A 16,104-nucleotide genomic window follows, 5' to 3' on the forward strand; every position below is an offset into this window, starting at 1 on the left:
GCTGTTTCCTCCTCCTCCTTCCTTCCTTCCGCTGTCTTCGTTGGTTTATTTATACACGCGAAACGCGTTCTCTGGCTGGCTGGATTGTCCGCTCGGTCTGCCGTACATACATGGCGGCGCAAGATGGCGACCTCTCTAAAGCAAGGCCCTTGCTATATAGATATATATATAAAAGCATGATTATAAGGCTACGAAAACCAAACGAATTTTATTTTATAGCGATTATACACTTGTATAAACATATTAATGGGTAGAATATTCAGATTCAGATTTGACAATAAACCATGCCAAATATTACACACTGGCCCTTTAAGGGTGGGCTGTGTTGAGTGACAGGCTATCTGCCGGTAGTGTCCTCGGCTTCTCAGTCAGAACCACCCCTCGCTGCTCCACAGCTTTAAACCTTGCTCAAATATGATCACTTCCAGCTCGAACCCCCCCGCCCCCCCAAAAGGCAACAGCCGCCAAGCCCAAGTGAAGGATTCAAAACTGAAATCCACAGACCAATGGGTGATGTAATGGTAGCTATGTCCATTATTTTTACAGTGCGTGAGTGCAATAAGAAGTACGTTATCTGCCCTCTGTAGCTCAGGAGAAAGAAAATAGTTCCTACATGAAACTGCTCTGCTCACAACACAGTCTGTGGATTATCTTGAATAACCAGGTCAAGATTTCTGGAAAGAGACATTGCTGTTGAGTGTTTCAAAAGTTTTATTTTTTGGTGCTTTGAGCACCACAAGCTGGGTGACATCTAGTTCCAATATATTCAAGAGAAGGCAGACATCCCTACGGTCAATATCTCCAACACTTCAACTCATGCTTTAACAATCTAGACTGATAAATAGCACTACAGGTAAGAGGAAAGATATGACATTTTGATTTTGGGGTGTGCTGTCCCTTAAAGTAAATAAAGTACACAGTATATAATATTAAGTAAATATTAAGTGTAATTAGTTAGAAGAATTTGGGGTAAAATGTAACAGTGGGTAAAAACTGTCCATCAGAGAGGACATCATGCAACTATTTTATTTTATTTTATTTCATTTTTTGCTCCATTGACCTCCATAAAGATCAAAGTCAGCATTCTACTGGAGGACTACCTGCTACTGACTACTGACCTAGACACAAAAAAGGCAAGGTAAGAGCTTTCCAACAATAAAGTCACCCTCCTATACTGGGAATTTCAAATCAACAGGCTGGTGTGAATGAGGACATCAGCAACAAAGCTCGACCAGGCAAGAGGAGGAGGAGGTAATTAATTAATAAGAGAAGGAGAGCATCATACATGGTCCCTTTTCAACACATAGTACACCTTCTCCCTGCACACATGCACATACACAGACACATACACACGTATTGCAGATGTGATCCTGCTCCCCAGAGTCTAATTACTGCCAAGCCTTCCAAGCTCCTCTGCCATGCTGGGGGAGAGGTGGATCATGATGGGATAGACTCTATGACTAATAAAAACGTGACTTAAAAATAGACTGAAAGCAATTTCCAAGCTCAATAAAAATCTCCCACTTTCATTATCTGTGGACATTTCATTTTCTACTTACTGTAAGCCACGAATAATTATGCACATGTTTGTGTGCTTGTTCATCTGTGCTTGTGTGTGCCCGAGATGCTGTATGTGTATTCATGAGTCTGTGTGCCAAGGAATAAATTGTGTTTCCAATAGAACAAAGACGGCAAAGCTCAGATCAAAACATGCGGATCTGATGTGCTTATGTAACCACAAGACTCATCACACCTTCCGTAACGGAAGACACATTTCAGGATAAAAGCAAAAAATAAAATCATGCAGATTTTCATGACAAAAGGCGTCCAGCTGGACCTCTGAAGGGAGCACATTATCCTGATAATAGTGATGGACCAGGCCACTTTGTGTGTGTGTGTGTGTGTGTGTGCATTAATACACTCCTTTACAAGCTTGTACCTCACAACCATTCAGTACATCTTTTAATCTTTAATCTGTCTGGTCTTTTTATTCCATGCTCCCTCACAGTGTTTTTATGCAATGGAAAAAACAACTGAGGATAAAATGAACCCATATTAAGTAATCACTTCCCTCATGCATAGATACAGCTGCCTAAAGCCATTTGCTTATTTTCAGGGACACTGTCCGTAATCAGGAAGAGCCTGTTCTTAGAAAACCAGACTGACCACACATTGTTGACTTAAAGCCTCCTCTTAAAGTTGATTAGCTCACATTATCTATATTTATTTATATCTTTTGCTCATGATTTAGATAGAACTGTGAGTTCAAGCACAGCCTGACCCTCATTGACCTTCGAATGTGAAGTAACAGAAGCGCAAGAGGCACTTTGTCATCAGTCAACCAGTTGTTCTTGGATGCCGTCTTTAAAGCAAAAGGGGCAAAACAATAATGACACGTTCATAGCATGAAACATAACTTTGCACAATATGTCACCAACATATCATATGTCAACTGCTACATATTATGGATTAAAAGTGGTAAAGGTAAAATATATTTTCAAGTAAATCACTTCCTGACAAGTGTGCATTGAAATAAAGGATTTAAAGAAATGTGTGGGTGACACCTAATGGACAAGGTGGGAATTACACTCATACTCCATAATGGCAGATCCCACTCAGCCTCAGGTTTCTCAGAATGTAAAGCATTTCTACTTTGTTAAAAAAAAATCAGTAATAGCCTAAGTAAAGGTTTTTTTTTGTTTGTTACTTTTTTGCAGAGTTTGTGGTGGAGAATGTGACAAAATTGATGACAAACCGCAAACTATTTGAACTGCTTTTATTACCTTAGGTTATAGGATGACCTAATGCTGAATAAGAATACACTTTGTGGTTTAATTGTTCAAAACAAAAACAAAACAAAAAAAACACCTGACCCAAACTATTAACTTACATATGTACAGGTACTTATCAAAATCTCCCAAGATATTCATAATTCAAGAAGCAAAATATATACCAGAGGTGGAAAATCTTCACTGTCTCAGCATCATTTCCATGATCTACTACATGCTGGTGGACAGAATATAAATTTTCACATGACTTCAAAAAACTACAGGGATACTGTGCATAGCCATAGAGACATCGATGATAAATAATGGCATATGAAGAGTTAGCTGACAGTGAACTCATCTCTTATCCTAGTGCATCAAATCCATCACCCTTGTGGCAGGATATAACAGAAGACCAACAAACTACACATGACTTTACATATCACAGAATGAAAACATACATTCGAGCAGTTGTCACTGCTGTGATGGACAGTGAGTCTGATCACAAGGGTCGGGACACTCTGCCTCTACAGGCAGGTGGCTGGCGGGGATGCCTACTGGCGGACGGACCTTTCTTATCGGGCTGAAGCTGCGTGGAGATGAACCAGGGGAGTGAGCAGGTGAGCGGAGGGGGCGTGGGGGAGGACCTGGAAGGGGTTGTGGGAGAGGCTGTGCCAGGGGAGAGGGGCTGCGGGGGTATCTGCGAGGGGTAGACCAGATGGGCCGCTCAGTTCTGTTGGAGGAGGGGGGAAGCACTGGAGCATAGGTAGCAGGGATACTCATTTCTGATTGGATGGTGGCATTGCCAGAACATTCTTCTAACCGCTCCAGAGTCTCCTGAAACAAGACGAAGATACATGTGTTACAATCACCATCAGGTGTGGTGTTTAATCTATGATTCTCATTTTAAAGGAATACTTCACCCGCAAAATGACAATGTGTATATCAATTACACACCCCGTATAAAGTTCAGTTCATGAAGAAAAGTTTTCTCGCATGCCTCCATGGTGAGCAAACAACCCAAAAACTAAAAAAAGTTCTTGACGAACTCAAGTCATAGGGGATTGTGTTTGACTCTATCAAAACATCCATTTTTAATTCCCTCACACAACTCATGCAGGATAATCCGAGTCTCATTTAGTGCACTCAGTACTTTCCAAATACAGGCATTTCCACTAAATCATTACTATTTAAAATACTTCCACATAAATAGTCTCACACACTAACAAGTAGCACGCCTGGGCAAGCATATGTGTTTGAACTCTGCCAATGGAATGCACGAGCAGAATTCAAACGCAAGTGTTTTACCTAAATAGTGAGGCTTTAGTGAAAATGCATGAGTTTAGGAAGTACTGAGCATAGGACTTGATAAATGAGTCTTGAATTGTACTGTTGTGAGAGAGTTCTCACTCCCAACTCGTCAAATACTGCCGCTTTGTCAGTGGACGCTGGTGTCAGACGCGGACACACAGGCACCTTTCGTGGTGGTATGATACCCACAGGGCGGCGGCAGTTTGTAACGCAGGCAGCAACTACTGTAATATAAAGAGTGCTATGTGTTTCCTGTGTGATAGTAAGCCAAACCATGATGATGTTTTCTAAACCTAACCACAAGCCTACATGCTTTTGCCTAAAGCTATGAAAATAAGCCTAAAAACAAAGTGTTGTACCTATGTTCAAAGTTGATTTTGAAAAAACACTGTATGCATGTAACTAGCAGAAACTGTACATTTCCTGTGAAAATGAAAATGTATTTTGAAAAGACACAATACATATAACAAGCGTAAATTGACACTTTGTCCTGGAACATCCAAAATAGACGCAGGAGGGTACCTTGCACACCATATTTTGGAGGCTAAGTCTGCTGACAAAACAGCAGTATTCAATAAGTTGCGATGAGAACATTTGGAAAGTTTGTACACAGATGTTTTGATATAGTTTTGCTGTCGTTAAACACGGTTGCCTATGACTTCAACACATCAAGATTTTTCTCAGTTTTTGGATTTTTCGTTGACCGGAGGCATGCATGAAAAAATAGTTTTCTTCACAAATTGAAGATAACAGGGGCTGAGTACTTGATATACAAGTGATCATTTTGTGTGTGAAGCATTACTACAGTACTAACAACAGCAACCACACCAAAAAACAATCAAACAAACAAACAAACAAAATTAACTGGGGCTCTATGAATGGTAATGCTCATCTGTCATCAGTCCAAAAATGATAAGAAATTGCCTTGAAATTTTATAGTCAGATATCCCTGATGATCCCCTGACTTTCCTCGAGTACAACCAGCATGTTGACATTTCTGCCTTATAGAAAATATTTTGACAAATGTTTTTGAATGGATTAGCACAAATATTACTTTAGTGATCCCCTGAGTTTTCTCTCGTACCATCATGAGATTGACATTTGTGTTATTTAGTGAAGCGTCTCAGAGCTGCTGACATGGCTACAGACTATCATTTTGTTTCATGGTAAAGCTGTCAGTGGCTCACACAGATTCTAATTGGAAATTCTGGAAATAAAAAGATTGACTTACATCTTCATTGAGAACATAAAGAGGCATGGGACTCCTCCGACCAAGTGTAGTTGGTTTGGGAACAACATCAACTGCAAAACATGTATATATTTATTTGGTTGACTTTCTGCTGAGAAGTTAACTTTAGTGTTGTGTGCGTTTAACACGGAATACAAACTGTAACGGTGTACACATTTAAAGATGATCAGCTGCAACTATTGCTCACCATCGTGGCCATTTTCACTCTGCTCCAAATAGATGGGAGCTCTTTGGGGGACGGGTCGATGCTTCTTTCTACAGCAGGAAAAAAAAACACTATCAAAACTTTGCAGCTAAACTGTATTTCACATAAACTACAGTTCACTGTTTTTTATCACTTTTTCACCAAATGTCCAGAGTACAGTAACACTGCTGAGCTGCTTGAGAGTCTTGTCACATCCTCAAGGGCAATATCAAAGCCAATGAGAGAGGGAGGGAGAGAGAGTGGAAGCAACAGAAGAGGGAAAAGAGGGCAGAGAAGAAAGAGTAGCTCTCACTTGGATGGTTTCCAACAGGCACACACTGTCACCAGGGTGATGAGGAGGAATATGCCCCCGGTGGACAGGATGATGTATAGCGAGCTCCGTCCTAAACCAGAGTGATACACAGAGGCAGACAAAGACACAGAAAGAGAGCAAGAGAGCAAGAAAGAAAAAGATGGAGAAGTTTGTGTCAGTAACAGCAGGGCAATCTAATTTCCCTTTAACTGAACCACTGACTTGTACCTTTGCTCCACATTCAACTTCAAAGCTTCAATCGATTTCTGCTTTCCTCTTTGACAGTGGAAAAGTACACTTTGCATGAGGAGATAAAGTTGTGAAATAAATGTGTTAATTTGGAACATCCTCTTTTCTTTCAAACTTCAAGCTTGGCCAGGATTCGGAGCACGCAGAACATTTTTTTTTCATGTTGCTTGCCAAGTCTTTTGAGTGTGCTGGCATGAATAAGGAGCAGTGAAGTAGCACATTAGGGTAGTCACTTTGAGACTTTATGTCGCACTGCTATGCATGCAAGGGGAATAGAGAGCAGTTTCAGGGGCCTGTAGCTGTCTCCTCATGCAACACATCATAGTGCAGCAATAATGAAGTCAGGATTACTGAGGTCCACTGAGGCAAAGCGTCCTCCCTCCCCACCTGCCTTCCTTTTCTGCTCCCTCCTCATAAATAACTGTCCATTCATTGGATTAGAGTGCCTCTCCCTCTCTCTCGCAGCCTGACATGTGGCCCTGCGCTGGCGCCCAGTAACAGTCACTCTGGGCCAAGTCTGCTGCGCTCACAGCCTGGATTTGCTCTTGTTGTAAACAACATTGTTAGAGAGAAAGGCATGCATGTGTACGGGTCAGCGTGAGATGATAATTGCTTCTGATAGCTGCTGAAAATGGATGTTTGTTGAACAATTAGCTAAAGTATACAGTTCCCACAATCATTTTCATATCACCATTACACCTAGAAACCAGTGTTGGAATGTAACTAAGTACATTTGCTGGACTGTGCTTATTAAATATAGCTTTGAGGTACTTGTACAATATGATATATAACAATCTAACACTGAGAGGCCCTGAGAGGCAAGTGAGAAAAAATATTCTGGTGATCCATTTACTAAGTCTGATCCAAGCTGATTTCGCTCCTCCTGTGACTTAAGAACAGGTGAAAAAAATGTTTTTGTCGTGACAATCTCTCTAAGTTGTTTCGTTTCATCTGTGAAACAGGTGGGAAAAAAGTTCTGCCAGGTAAAAAAAAAGTTTTGCCAGGATTATCTGTGGCTTGCTCTATCATTTTCAGACGCACTGACTGTGAAACACATTTTTAAACAGTTTGATACACTGCTGGGAAGAAAATTTGAGCTCCAAATATTAAGCAAACTACATAATGAGAATAAGACCATTAAAGTTTGCATCAGCTGGCCGCAAAGATATGTGACAGATTCCATTTGCCCTTCAAACTGGGAGTGGATGCTATACTCCACAGGCTGTCCCGGGTAAAAAATACATGTGCATACAAGTTTCTTAGATTATGTTTTTTATTTCATTCACTCATGTTGTTTCCTGTTTTACTTTGAAACTCACATCTCTTCTTGTTTCAGATCACTTCACTTCCTGTCCCTGTGTGTTTTCCCTTCCTTTTGATGGCTTCACCTGTGTGTAATTGTCCCCTCACCAGAGTATTTAGTGTGTGTCTTGTTTTCTCTTAGTGCTTTGCATGTCTAGCACTCCAGCCTTTTGTTTCCCTGTGTCCTTTTCATGGTTTTTCGATTTAGCCTGTAGATTGACTGCCTCTGCCCAGTGGCGTAAGGTAGTTGGGCCCCAGTGCACGCTATTTTGAGGGGCCCTATTACGCCCTAGTTACAAGTTATGAAGCACACACACACACACACACACACACACACACACACACACACACACACACACACACACACACACACACACAGTTTTTTATTGGTAAATTATAGTTTTTTTGTTTTTTATACAGAATAAGTTCAAAATATGTTAAAGATTGACACTGCTTTACAAAACCAGAAGAGCATGTGAGTTCTTCTTTGAACTCAGGTGTATTTCCAGGTGGCAGTAGGGGCCCTCCACCCCATCGGCCCCAGTGCAACCGCACTGCCTGCACTGTCTATATTTACGCCCTTGCCTCTGCCTCATCCCTATTGGATTTGTTTGCCTCCACCGATAGTCCTTCTGTGTACTGAACCTACCTTTTGACCAGGAAAGACTGTCTCCAGAGTTGTGCGCTTGAGTCCACTCTCTCCTGGCTCACCAGTTGTTACAATACACAGAAAAGCTTGGGGACACTTGCATTTCAGGTAACAAAAACAAGCATACCCAACAACATTGGACCATTACGAACTAAAGGAATGGACACATATTTAGACTTTATTATTGCCACAGTATGGAGTCACCACTATTTTTCTACCACTCATGTTCACCACGCTGGTAAATCATCCGCCAAAGCTTTTTTTTCTCACCTGTTTTCATGGATTTATCAAAAAAAAGAAAACAGAGAAATTAGAAAGACTATCTTGGCAAAACCAGTTCTGTAGTCATTAACACAGTAGGGAACATAATTTGGACGAGACTTAGAAATTTAATCACCAGAATTTTTTTCTCACCTTGAATTCAGAACTTTTACTTGTAGTGAAGCTTGTACTACTTTTACTTAACTAAAGGGTCTGAATACTTTTTTCCACCCGTCTGATGTTACTATACCATCATCTCTTCATCCTGTATGTAAACTTGTATAACTTGAGGTCCTACCGGTGTAACATGCCACCTACTGTAGACAGTGAGCCTGACAGGCATGCTCTTCATGCTGCTGATGGGGTTCTCCACTGTGCAGACGTATATGTCATCATCTGACATCACAACGCGTGAGATGGTCAGCACCTTTTGGTCATGTGAAAGCAGCAGGCGTGTGTCATTGGTCAGCACCTTGCCTCCCTTCAGCCAACCGTAGATGGGCTTTGTGCCGTTATCGTGGGAGCAGTGGAGGTTAAAGTGCTCGCTGTACTCCAGGACGGACGAGGCCATCATCTGGATGTAAGGTCTGGACGTGGGGACTGAGGGCGACAGGACAAAGACACGGGGGGTCTTGAGAGTGAATATTCGAAGACATGAGTGGATGGTTGATCTTTGGTTATGTAAGAACGTGATAAGTGTCTTAAAAAGAACAACACCAACACTGTGAATCACGTTCTGAATAGCTAAACTCCAGTATTACAATGACACTCTCTGGGGCATGATAATGTTTTTTTAATTTGTATTTAACTCCTCTTCAGTTTTCTGCTCTAAAATGCTCATATATTTTTGAATATGAGAGAACCCAGCTCTTTTAAAGGAAGATAATTTGGCATACCGTCCACAGTGAGCTCAATGTAGTGCTCTCCAGTGAAGGTGTCATCTGTTATGGAGATCTCGACTTCGTACGCCCCTTCGTCTGACAGCTGCAGGTTGTGAAGCAGCAGCGACCCGTTCTCAAACACCAGGATACGGTTGCGGTACTCTGGCCTCAGGTTCCCTATGATGTCCGTTCCTATGGACTGCACAACGGTGATGGGTTTCTCTTTGTCCCTCTTCAGCTGCCACTTAATCACAGGCTTGTCGGAGCTGCTGCTGGAGTAGCTGACTGACAAGAGGGCCTCTTTGCCCACCGTGCCCCTCACCACCTGGGTTTGGCTGGTCACATTCACCCCTGACACCTCACCTGGAAATAAAGGCAAAGAGACGGGAGTGAGGTCATCAGCTGAGGAGAAGGTAGAGGGAAATACAAGGACACTAAGAGGTTGTTTGAGGACAGAGTAGACAAAGGACAGTCACTTTGCAGCCTTTAATGCTCCACTAGCAAGCAGAAATCAGAGGAATCAACTATTCACACATGGTGAAATAATAGAGGACTTATGCAAAAACACACTAATTACTACTACACTAATCACTACAATTACTGCAAGGAAAAACAAATGAAAAATCAGGGCAGCAAAGGGGGATACAATGGCCCTGTACAATAACACAGTACGTTTAGGCAGAGTAAGTATAATATTAGGTAGGCCTGCTTTCATTTTACTTGAATATTCCTATTTTTAGACATCATACTTTCCACCAGTGTTGCATGCAATAAAAATGTGCACTTTTTACTATGTTGTCAGAGTTTGAACTCCCCATCAGTCTGCTGGTTTAACCGTTGTAGGTAGTCAAACCATTAAAATTAATCTTACTTGATGATGCATCCACAATGAGTCAATTGTACTTAATTGTTAATTGCTGATTTACTTCACTGGTTTTGCCAGGATTATCTGTGACTTGCTCTATCATTTTCAGCCACACTGACTGTGAAACACATTTTTAAACAGTTACACTGCTCGGAAGAAAATTTGAGCGACAAATATTAAGCAAACTACATAATGACTGTCACCAAACTTTACTTTTGAGAAAAAGCCCTTCAAAAAGTCACAAAGATATGTGACCCTTCAATTCGACTTGATTGTTAATTGCTGATTTACTTCACTTGTCATTTTTTGACAAGATCAAAACACTCATGACACAATGTTAAGATGCAAGATGGACTAACACGTGAAATCTGGAGGTAAAAACCACACCAAGGTCCGATGCAATCATCCTATATTTTCATATATATCACATCACGCCAACACTACTTTTCTGGCACTTTTTCCACCACTGCTGTATAAGACACAGTTATTTTTCAAAGGTGGACTCTGTAAATCTAATCCAATAAACCTTTTGACAAATTCAGCAAATATCTCCTCATGTGCTGAAAAAAATGGTGTTCATCTGCCCTAGTTCCGTAAATAGGTGACAAACAAAGTAGCTGGGACCAAGCTACACAACACTATGCCGGCTACAGTCTCTCTTCAGTGTGCTCACCCACAAGAAATGTAGCTACACCATAATAGTCATGAAATGTAGATAACATCAGAGATATTACCAAAGCCTGTGAAATCACTCAGAATCACTGACTCCACCTTTAAAGGTCCCATGTGCAGGATTTAGGGGGATGTGTGGGCAGAAATATAATATAATATAATAAGTATGTTTTCTTTTGTGTATATTCACCTGAAAATTAGAGTTGCTGAGTTTTTGTTACCTCAGAATGAGACGTTTATATTTACATAGAGAGCAGGTCCTTGTTCATGGACACTGCCATGCTGCAGCACCATGTTTCTAGGGTAGGCCAGAATGGACAACCCCAATACTGGCTCTAGACAGAACCATTAAGCCACCGTAGTTACCAGCCCCCTCTGTGGCGAGTTGGAAAACACATATTTTTTAAAATGAAACTGCTTAATTCAGTGTTTTCACTGGTTTAAATCACCAGGACAAATTTGTTTTGGAAAAGAAGAGACCTTTGCAGGTAATTTGGCTTTTGGTAAAAACCTCCTGAGCATCTGGATCTCAAGTTATCAGAGAAAAAAGGTGAGCATACAATCGCAGGTGCAAGGCTAACGGCCTGTCCTTGATGTGCCGAACAGCATAGGAGAAACACTAATACTGCTTTATTCAGTGCTTTTACCAGTTTAAATTACCTGGTCTGTTCGTTTTGGAGAGAAGGACATCTTTGCAGATAATGCAGCTCACAGTAAAAACCTCCTGAATGTCTGGATAGAAAAAAAGGTGAGCGCACACATTGGCCGGTGCTGGGCCACAGGTTCGTCTGTGACATGCTAAACAGTGTAAAACAAACACTGATTTGTAATGTAAAACTGCTTTATTTATTAGTTTTACTGGTTTAAATCACCTGGTCTATTTGTTTTAAAGAGGAACAGACCTCTGAGGATAATTTGGTGCTTGGTGAAAACCTCCTGAACAATTAAGACTGAAGGACTCCTCAGCTAGAGATCACACTTGGCACATGGGAGTTTCAGCTAGTTGCAATTTGCAATCCTTACCCCTAGATGGCACTAAATCCTACACACTGCTCCTTTAATTACCACCTTCTATGTAAAATCCACTGTTAACCAATTTTACACTCATGTAGGATGTTGGCACTAAAACATTTAACAAATTTCAGACTTTTATTTTAAGAAGAGGCGTACAAGTTAAAATGTTTTAATACCTTGATGCTTTCACGAATGGCCTCCATTCTTTAAGCTTTTGCCCAAGATGTTTGGCTGCCGACTTGATGAATAGAAATTCTTTGCATTTCTCCCTTCAAACAGCCGTTAGTCAGCTTACTGTACGTTACCCACGCCAACAAACTCATACGCACACATGTTGCTTTTCACTAATCACTTATCTGTTGCTCAGAAACTCCCCCCAGGAATTCCTCATGTGACCCCTCGCAGCGAACAAGCAATGCACTAATTTTGATTTGTGTTCCCCAATTATCCTCCGCCTCCCACAGGGATACGAGGAAAAGGTATTACAGTGCGAGCCACATTTCATCCTTTATGGACGAGCCCTGTCTTGGAAACCAAACACAGCGAAGCTTTTATGTTCACAGTGGAGATTCCTATAACTCAGCTGTGTCGGGACACATGGAGGTCTAAACATTGGCTGCGGGCCTGTGAGGGGGCATCCTACTGTTATAGGGCCTCAGTGATGGAAAGATCAACCTAGGAGTGAGGGAGGAGAGTGAGAGTCGGCACTGTTCACTTTTCTTTGCAGTGAGGCAGTTAGCAGGGCATCGCCTCATTGCCGTGGTAACCATTTGGTGCGCCTGACAGGGGTTGCCAAGGCGATAAGACAAAGGGCATGATTGTTGGAACTAGTTTCCTCCCTTGAAAAGAGTGAGAGAGCGTTAGAGAGGGAGAGAAAGAGAAAGTCTTTGTCACTGGTGAAGTTGGAGATAGACACAGGATGCAGTGATCCTACCAAAACTGGCCTGGTTGGGTAAACTGGGCCCGTGGTACGGTCATGCAATTAAATCACACATTTTAAAACCAAACCCACACTACAAACTAAACTTTTGCCATTCTTTTACCCCTGATCTGAACTCGTCTAAAGCTTCCCACACTCCAAATAAAAAGTAGGCCCTGCCCTTTTCACCAGCTCTGCACAAAACGTGATATCATCACACTTAACCTACACATCCCCTTCTTACACATCTACAATAGACACTCCAGGCTCCTTTGAGCATGTGATGAGGGCCCAAATGAGAGCACCAACCATGAACGAATCCATTGTGCCGCCAGCCCGGGGAACACAAGGACAAGAGGCAACATCAGCGATTAACTTAACCTGGATTAACGTTGTTTCAAAAGAAGCATGAATGTGAGTTTTGATCTGATTTTTAGGCGACACAAAGAAACCCAAAGACTGGAAAACAAGACAATTCTAAAAAGATGATAATTAAAATAATAATGAGCACAGGCAGGGTTTCTTTGCTTTTTAATAAACTGTCACAAGTTAATAAAAATCCACTTGCTGTATCATGTGAATCGTAGCCCAGTGCCCAGGACATTCTTTATCCTCTAATCTGTGGAAAGCCTGACAAATGTTTGAGCTTACCTGTGAAGAGAAGGAGGAGGAGGCCAAAGAGCGTCAGTAGCGGAGGAATGTCAGTAAAACTGTCGCCTGTAGAGGAGGTCTTCCTCTCCACCTTCATCTTGTGTCCTGGGCAGAGTCTTTCTCCCACTTAGTGAGCATGGTTTATCCACCCTGGGCACGTCTCTGCGGCTCAACACTCTCTCCACTGCCTGCCTGCCTGCAACACTGGCCTCTGCCTGGTCACACTGAGCCCCACTCTCCTCACAGCACCCCAGTCACAGCCAACAACAGCCAACTGTGCATGTGTGTATGTGTGTGTGTGTTAGTGTGACACAGAGACATAGTGTAGATGAGCTCCTCTCTTCCACTCTGCGTTTCCCTTTCAGTATGGAGCTCAAAGAAGATAGTGTTTGTGTATTTAGGCGGTTATTTATCTTAATGTATGTGTGTGTTATTCTTTAAACCTCTTGTGGAAAAAAAGTGATGCTTTTTTTCCCCACACTTTAAGTAAATCATTAAGGGGTCGAATTCAAAATTGAGTTCAGCTACTTTGCAAGAATTCTTGCCTGGAAGAACAACAACTGTACTCCAGCTCTGAGAGGAGAACACTTAAAGCTCTGAAATGTCTGAGTTTGAAAAACAACTCACTTCCCCCCTCTCTGGCCCACTTTTCGTCACATTGTGCAAACTCCTCTCTGGACCAGAGCCTCACAATAAACTCACAATTTGTCACTTGGCAACCGGCCTTGTTGTTGACCCACAAGCTCATGCAGCCTCAAAGCATTTTCGCTGCTAGTCCCTATAGCACCTGTCAGGTGTATGAACATGGATCTTTACCAGGAAATGTGAGCTATGTATAATAAGAGCAACAAAATATGAAACAAAAAAAAGAGTTGTTGTACCTACTCTGTCCTCTAGGTGGTGTTGCAGCTACATTAAGGCAGGGAATTGAAGTCAATGCTGCCATCATGACTTTGAAGTTGTGGCTTGTTTACATCATTTTTGCTCTTTTATTTGTCATTTAAAAGTCCAATACACATATGGGAAGCAAAAAAGTAGTGCACCACATGGGTCAAAAGGTGTAAGTAAAAGAAGACGACAATGCCAAAAGCACAAAAAGTAAAAATACAATAGATTTAAATGCATTAGATCCACCCTCTGGCTGCCAATCTACCATTTACTTTTAATTTTCTTGCAAACTTGACTGTCACTTTTTATTATATCCAACATAATGCCATGTAAATCCCCATATGTTACATCACTCATTCCCCACTCTGTTTTGGAGATTAACGCTTGTATGCATTGATGAGTCAATTGCATTATAAGTCATCTCCCTCACTTTAGAAAAGTCTTTTGTTTCAAAGTGAGGTTTTTTTTTTCCAAGCAGTTTGTTTGACAACAAAAGGAGGTTTTATGCAGAGGAGGAAGCTGAAATGCGAAAGCTCCAGGAATGTGGGAACAGCTGCTGCTCACCACCACTCTCCCAGGGCTCAGACTACTGTGTAGTGGGCCATCAAAGCCGAACCTCTCCCCTCCACCTCTGCCCTCGATAAAAGCAGCACCTCCCTCTTCCTCTCATCTTCTAACGCACTCTGAATCAAGGGGGACTCTTTCCACTCAATACAGGAAGAGAGCGGGAGCACAGACAGGGCCTGTGTGTGTCTCACTAAGTTTTGGGTGTATGTGTTATGACAGAAACCATTATCAAGTTTGATCCACAACAAGACTAATGTCACTCTGTGTGACTCAGACGTACAGATATCACACCATGATGCTGGTAACACATCTACTGACTGTGATTCCTACATGTTTTAACCAATAAGGAACAATCAGGTGTTGATCATGCAGCTGTGGCATTTAAGTCCTCTCATTACTGATAAGTTATGTAACCTCCTTAGTATTAAAGATACTGTTACTCCTAAGATGGCGAGGCCACTGGCATAACCACTGGAAAGCAGTTAATTGCGCCCCCTGCTGTTTGTCCTGACTTATTCATCTCTAATTATCACCCAGGAGACCAGAAAGATCTTTTCTCTCTGACAAGCTGTCTGAGAAAGAGCACAAACCAACCAAGCAGATCTTTCACATGATTTACTCCTAAAATAGTCCACGTTTGGCCTAAGTTGTAAAAGGGACAGAACCATTATTCTTTGCTTTACCATGTGCTTTACAAACTCGCACTCCTTCACATGACTCACATTAGAACCTATTAAGACCCAAAGTAACACAATTTTCAAACTTTTTTTTTTTTTTTTTAAACCTGTCTTTTCCTTCACTCCCAGAATTCAATCTACAGCACAAAGTGGGTGTTGTGCTATGTTTGGAGGTGTGCAGGATATTGATTGTTCACCCACAGTCATTAAAGAGACAGGAGAACGTGGCCATGGCACCTCTGGGACTGAGTAAGAGAAAAGAGAGAAGCGGTCCATATAAAACCCGTAGAGGATGCTTATGTGAGCGTGGCGGAGGAGGACTGTCAGGCTGAGAAGGAAGCGCTTTGCACTCTGGCACTGCAAAACCACTGAGAGCAAGACTCATGTTGGTTGTTCCATCTCTGCAGCTGGTGACACAATCAACAACGCCTGTGTATATGTGTGCGCACGAGAGGGAGAATGAGTGACTTGAGTGGGATCTGCATACTAAAGTATGGGTTGTGTTTTTCCTGTGTGAGGATGCATGTGCAGTTTGACTTTGTGCAGAGTGCTGTATGGCTCAGATGTGTGTAGGTGGGCTGAGTGGGAGCACTGGGAGACTGAAGATGCTCTAGTCTGTTTCTCATAAAGCGCACAAGACTGCCTGGGCAAATGAAGCTAAAATTGTGTTGTTCTTTTGTGATTGAA

At 41.9% G+C, this 16,104-nt stretch overlaps 1 protein-coding gene across 1 annotated transcript; it reads right to left on the minus strand.

Moving 5' to 3' along the window:
* Positions 1-2,761: 2,761 nt before the first annotated feature.
* hepacama (hepatic and glial cell adhesion molecule a) lies at positions 2,762-13,511 on the minus strand. Its single transcript, XM_050068852.1, has 7 exons — positions 13,286-13,511; positions 9,180-9,527; positions 8,602-8,883; positions 5,823-5,913; positions 5,513-5,580; positions 5,308-5,378; positions 2,762-3,602 (listed from the first exon to the last, which is right to left on the minus strand). Exons 1-7 carry the CDS (start codon positions 13,380-13,382, stop codon positions 3,240-3,242), a joined length of 1,320 nt encoding a protein of 439 aa, XP_049924809.1. The 5' UTR covers positions 13,383-13,511; the 3' UTR covers positions 2,762-3,239.
* Positions 13,512-16,104: the final 2,593 nt, after the last annotated feature.

The sequence above is a fragment of the Epinephelus moara genome, chromosome 2 (genome assembly GCF_006386435.1).
Source record: "Epinephelus moara isolate mb chromosome 2, YSFRI_EMoa_1.0, whole genome shotgun sequence".
In the NCBI taxonomy this organism is placed as follows: domain Eukaryota; kingdom Metazoa; phylum Chordata; class Actinopteri; order Perciformes; family Serranidae; genus Epinephelus; species Epinephelus moara.

Bases quoted from the DNA above. Each gene is read 5' to 3' on its own strand.
- hepacama (XM_050068852.1), bottom strand. From the start codon at position 13,382: ATGAAGGTGGAGAGGAAGACCTCCTCTACAGGCGACAGTTTTACTGAC. The intron at 8,884-9,179 runs GTATGCCAAATT...TGTCGCCCTCAG, and splicing joins CATTGAGCTCACTGTGGACG to TCCCCACGTCCAGACCTTAC. The intron at 5,914-8,601 runs GTAGGTGGCATG...ACTCTGGTTTAG, and splicing joins TGTCAGGCTCACTGTCTACA to GACGGAGCTCGCTATACATC.